This window comes from Sorex araneus, chromosome 1 (genome assembly GCF_027595985.1).
Source record: "Sorex araneus isolate mSorAra2 chromosome 1, mSorAra2.pri, whole genome shotgun sequence".
Taxonomy (NCBI): Eukaryota; Metazoa; Chordata; class Mammalia; order Eulipotyphla; family Soricidae; genus Sorex; species Sorex araneus.
The window spans coordinates 37,338,327-37,344,162 of NC_073302.1; the positions used below are offsets into that span (position 1 = coordinate 37,338,327).

The 5,836-nt window shown below is 46.8% G+C and overlaps 1 protein-coding gene across 1 annotated transcript; it reads left to right on the plus strand.

Annotated features, from left to right (window-relative positions):
• The first annotated feature begins 260 nt into the window (after positions 1-260).
• On the plus strand, positions 261-5,337 carry TOMM5 (translocase of outer mitochondrial membrane 5). Its single transcript, XM_055123898.1, has 2 exons — positions 261-479; positions 4,724-5,337. Exons 1-2 carry the CDS (start codon positions 359-361, stop codon positions 4,756-4,758), a joined length of 156 nt encoding a protein of 51 aa, XP_054979873.1. The 5' UTR covers positions 261-358; the 3' UTR covers positions 4,759-5,337.
• Positions 5,338-5,836: the final 499 nt, after the last annotated feature.

Consider the following 5,836-nt stretch of genomic DNA (forward strand, 5'->3'; position numbering starts at 1 on the left):
CGGTACTGAGTTCTCAATTAATGTTGGCTATTATTATTTATGGTGATACTTTCTGCGCACCGCCCCCTGGGGGCGCAAACGCACTTCGCCGAGCCGTTGGCGGGTTTCAGCCTCCAGAGACGCCGAGACCCGCGCTCCCCCCGCCCCTCTACCCCATGGACCCACAGCGGCCCCTAGCGGCCGCGCTTCTCTTCGACAACGCGGGCCGCCTGCGGATTGTCCCGCGCGGGGCCCCGTCGGCGAGCGCGGAAGCCGGGGCTGGGCCCCGGAAGTGGGCCTGGGCGGGGCTTCCGGGCACGCGGCGGCCAGCTGGGAGCGCCGAGCTCGGCCGCGCTAAGACCCGGGAGGCCGCTCCGCAATGTTCCGGATCGAGGGCCTCGCGCCGAAGCTGGACCCCGAGGAGATGAAACGGAAGATGCGCGAGGACGTGATCTCCTCCATACGGAACTTCCTCATTTACGTGGCCCTGCTGCGAGTCAGTGAGTGTCTTGCCTAGGCACTGCCCGTGCGGAGGGGGAGCCGGCCCGCCGGGGCTGGGGCGGGGGGGTCCCGAGCCGAGCCCAGCCCAGCGCGCGCGGGGGCATGCGGGTGGGGGAACCCGCGGGCCCGGCGCCTGCAGCCCTGCGCAGCCGTGGGGGGTTTTGCATGGCCGGAGCCTCCGGGAATTTCCTCCCCGTGCCACCCCCGGAGCCGTTCTCTCCTGCAGCCCGAGGAGAAACGGGACCCGGCGTCTGGCTCAAGGTCATTCCGCCGTTCCCTACGTGAGCTTGACCTTGAATCCCGCACTTCCAAGGAATCCAGGTTTCCCCCAGTGCCGACATCCCCGAAAGGCTTTATTTTATTTGCAGAGAGGGTGAAATAAGGTAGTCTTTTTATTTGTTTGTTTGTTTATACCCTTAAGAAAAAGTTTAGCAATAAAGGGAATACGCAAGCGATTTTTCTAAAATAATTTTTTTTTTAACCATTGGCTTGAGACACGGACGTTCCTAAGCCCCGACTGATCATGTATTTTCCCTTTTGCAAACAAGAACTTGGTTTCCGAGGGGATTTGACAAGCTAGGCGTCTTCAGTCTTGGGTAGCAGAGCTGAATGCGGCTGTCTAAAGCCTGCTTTCCTGCTCGGGGCCCCTCTCTCTAAATAAAGGGATTCACCTTCCGCCCGGTCCGGGGTCAGGTCAGTATTTTCTCATGCTCGGCTGCAGTGTCTTGGCAGGTCTGATGCAGAGGCCGGCTGGTGATGAGACAGGAAGTCTTTGCCAAGGTCGCCCAGCGGGGAGGTGCATGCGGGCCTTTATCCGCGCCCCGGCCCTCTCCGGCGTGGGTTTTCAGCTTTCAGCGGCTGGCCTTCAGACCAGGGCGGGTCCTCAGGTGTGGAAAAAGTGGCAAGCCATTGCTCCATGGTGTAACTTGGCCAGGAAGACTGCTCAGATGAACAAAACCTCCCAAATCCTTCAGCCTGTGGGACCACGTTTTGCAACTCAAGACTTCCTTTTCCTCCTCTGGCCTTTGTTAACTTCACTGATGGTTAAATATTAACTTCTTGGCCTGGGTAAATAGTCCAGGAGGTAAGGCCTTGACGCAGCCAACCCCCGGTGCAGATTCCTGGCGCCACCTATGCTCAACTGAGCACTTCCAGGAGAGATCCCTGAGCACTGCTGGTGGTCTACCAAGCACTCTCCGTATGGCTGAAAACCAAAAACAAGAAAAAATAATTTGTGTCTCAGAGACCTTTGTATCGGCTATGAATTGTTGAGGTTTTCTTCCTTTTTTCTGTTAACTTTTTTGCTGTGCCAGGATTGAACGCAGATTCATTTTGTTTTCTGTTTGGGGGCCACACCTGCAATGCTCAGGGATTACTCCTGCACTCAGGAATTACTCCTGGCATTGTCCGAAGAACCATATGAGATGCAGGGGATCGAATCGTGGTGGGCTGCATGCAAGGCAAGTGCTGTACCTGCTGTACTCTTGCTCTAACCCTCTGAAACCAGACAAATCAAGCACGTGCTCTACCACTGAGTCACATCCTTGGCCCATAAATTAGTTTTTAAAACATACAAGTACCATGCTGGAACAATAGTACAGCAGGTAGGGCATATCCTTTTCATGTGGCTTTTTACCTGGCATCCCATATGGTCCCCAGAGCCCTACCAGGAGTGATCTCTGAGTGCAAGGCCAGGAGTAAGCCCTGAGCATCTCCATGTGTGGCCCCCAAAACATACAAGTGCCCGTTCTCTTTATCACCACTTTTATGATTAAAAGATAATTTATGTGTCATTGTAGTAGACCCATTTGAGGAGAAGATTGGCCTGGTATTCAGTGGTCGTGTGGGGCCATCACATCAATTTGCCTGCATTTTATTTTCTGGCCTGCCAATTCTAATTCTCCATTTTACCCTTTTCCAGCCTTTGGGAGCCATCATTTTTCAATTTGGACATTTCATATAAGGGAAATTGTACCATTGGTATATGAAGGAAAGTCCTTCAGAGGCTGGACAAAAAAAAATACATCAGATTGGTTGATAAGAAATAAAGGAGAGAATTATTAATAAAATACATGCCTTAAAAAATTATTAAGAATAATTAAGAATAGGAGATACCCACATGGTTGATTAGTCCATATGGTTTTCAGCCATCCCTTAAAAGCATTTAGCTAAGATGAAGAGATTGGTTAGTTAGGGCCATTTGCTACCCTAAAACAAATACAAATATTTAAGAGTTACAGGAATTAGATCTCCCTCCATGAAATGAGAACTCTTAGTACATGTAAATGTCTTTTTTCAAGTGCAACATCCATCCAGTTTGCTTACCCTTCCCATGAAACCAACCTTTGTCAAGTTTTGGGTTGGCAGATTTTTGTTCTCCTAAAATATAAACACTTGTGGCCATTTATGCTGGCTAATATCATTTAGAATAATATAAAGATTTGTACATACCATATTTGTTAGTATTTTGCTCCTTTTTAATGCTGAATGATCTTTGTGGCATGAATAAAAATTTGTTTATCTGGTCATTTGATGAAGGTTACTTTTTCTCCAAGTAGACTTGGTAGAAAAGGGGCTGGAGTGATAATACAACGAGTAAGGTGCTTGCCTTGCACATGGCCGACTCAGTTTAATCGTGGCACCCCATATGGTCCCCGAGCACCACCTGGAGTGATTCTTGAATGCAGAACCAGGAGTAACTCTTGAACATTGCTGAATGTGTTCCTCCTCATCCCTCCCCAGAAATGACTTGTTAGAAAAGATTGGACATACTACTGACTTCTGACAGATCCCAATAGCTTCAAAATTTATTTTATGTATTGAGAAAATCATTTGGGTCATAGCCCCATAACTCCCCCCATTTTTTTTCTTTTTTGTTATTTAACTTCATTTCCCATTCTGTTTTAACATTTATAGTTTAGTGAATCTGCCTTAATGCCCTCCCTCCCAGCTTTGTGCCTTTATTACTTTGCTTACTTTTAAGTATTTAACGTAAGTGGAATCACACAATCTTTGTCTTTTGTGACAGGTTCATTTCACTTAATCCTAAACTTCTATGGTTCACAAATGGAGCAAATGGCTGAATTTCCTTTTTTTTAGGTTGGGAAACCATTTCGTATGCATGACCATGTTTTCTGCTAATACGTTCATTTCAGCGAACTCGGGATATTTCCATGTGTAGCTGCCGTGGAAAATGCTGCTCTGGCACAGATGTCTGCATACCTTATATTTTCATTTTGGAGGAGCTATACCATCTCTTACTCCAAGCTGCTTTATCAGAACCACTTTACATTCCCATCAGCAGTTGCACAAGGCCCCATTTTTGTACGGGTGTGCCAACGCTAGTTGGTTTTAGATTTTGGTAGTAGTCATCTGTGTGGGTGGTCTTTCATATGGTATGATTTTGCATTTTCCTTACCGTTCATGTGCTGGTTTGGCCATGCATTTTTGGTTTTGTTGGACTTCCCCAAGAGGTACTTAGGGCCGCTTCCTGCAATATTCACCCTGGCTAGCTATTCAGTGCTTGGGCCCTATGGTGCCGGGGAGGTCACTGGCTGTCAGGAAATGACCCAGATTGGGCACCTGTGTCCTCACCACTGTGCTGTCTCTTGCCTCCATAAAGGAGAGTAATAACGATTTTAGGTCCCTGTAGTACCAGTGCCTTGTTTTCAAGACATGCCTGTTTAAGTATCTTACTTGACCTTGGTAATAATTGAAGTTGAACTCTATTGAATGTTATCAAGCACCCATGAGTGAAACTTCTTCAGTGGGAGAACAAAAACAAGTATCCAGCTCTTCTGAGTTCCTCATTAGAATTGTCGCTTGAGAGAGGACTGGCCCTCAGTGAGGAGCTGCTTGGGTGTGAGGGATTTTAAAAGAAACCTCTGAAGGTTGGAGCTACAGTGTCTGGAATGTGAAGCCTTCAACAACCAGGCGTTCTTTGTGCTCCCTTGCATAGGAGACACTTGCTCATGACTTGGGAGTTATTTTCAAAAACTGGTTGAACTGAAGAGAGCAGAGAGAGATTACAGAGGGGAAGGTGTGTGCCTCGCAAACGGTTGGCCTGGCTTTGATCCCCACCCAGAGCTCCATATGGTCCCCTGTGCAGGGCTGAGTGTGACCCAAAAAAGAAAAAGAGAAACTGGTTGAACTAGTAAGGCTTATCCCCTGATCTTATAATTCCCTAGTGTAACTTGTGGGTTAGTTGATCTCAAAATAAATTCTGGGTCTGTTTTTCTTTCAGCTCCTTTTATCTTAAAGAAGCTGGACAGCATATGAAGGCTGGTCATCACATGTGAATGCAGGACATGAAGAACCTGATTACAGTTTCTCCTCCTGTCTGCAAATGAGTAGGCCCAGAAAGATGTAAGAGACTCTGATTGAATGGACCTAAAAATCCTACTTGTTAAGAAACAAGTCTGACTCTGGTGACTGACCTTCATAGCTGAAACGAAACTATTTGGAACATATAAAAAAGCTATTTTGTGGTCCTAGAACGCCCTATGCCTGTGATATTCAGCCTCTGTCAATATTGGTATAATGGTAAATAATGGCAAATTCCCTTTTCTAGCAAGTATCAATTATAAGGGAATTATGTCTGCAGTGACACTGTCTTGCCATTCCTGGTCCCCTTTTTACTTCTGTCTGTTGAAGAGTTTCTTACAGCCAGTTGTTTTATGGAAGCCAGCACACAACCACGATGACATTTAAGCACAGGACCATTAGTCTATATTTTTAATAAATGTATTAATTAAGAAAAACTGGGGTTTTGCTTTTCTTAAACCCTCTATTGCTACAAATCAACAATGATTGTGATTATTACAAACTGCATAAAATTGAATTCCTCTTGTAGGAAAGGCAGTCTTATTTGTTTATGCTGTATATATGGGCTGGAGCAATAGCACAGCGGGCAGGGCTGTGCCTGCCTTGCACGCAGCTAACCCGGGTTCAATTCCTCCAACCCTCTCGGAGAGCCTGGTAAGCTACCGAGAGTATCTCGCCCGCATGGCAGAGCCTGGCAAGCTACCTGTGGCATATGCCAAAAACAGTAACCACAAGTCTCACAATGGAGACATTACTGGTGCCCGCCCAAGGAAATCGATGAGCGACGGGAAGACAGTGGTAATGACAGTGATATGTGATATTGCCAAGGGGAAAATGCTGTATTTCTTTAGAAAAGATGTAAGCCCACACCTGGTAATGCTGGAGGATGAGGGAGAAGCAGTTTCGGGGATCAAACTCGGGACCTCACAAATGCTAAGCAAGTAATTCCTCAGTTACTAAACTACATCCCCAGCTTGAAATGTGTTTTTGTTTTGCATTCTGGTCCACACCCAGTTGTGCTCAGGGCTTACTT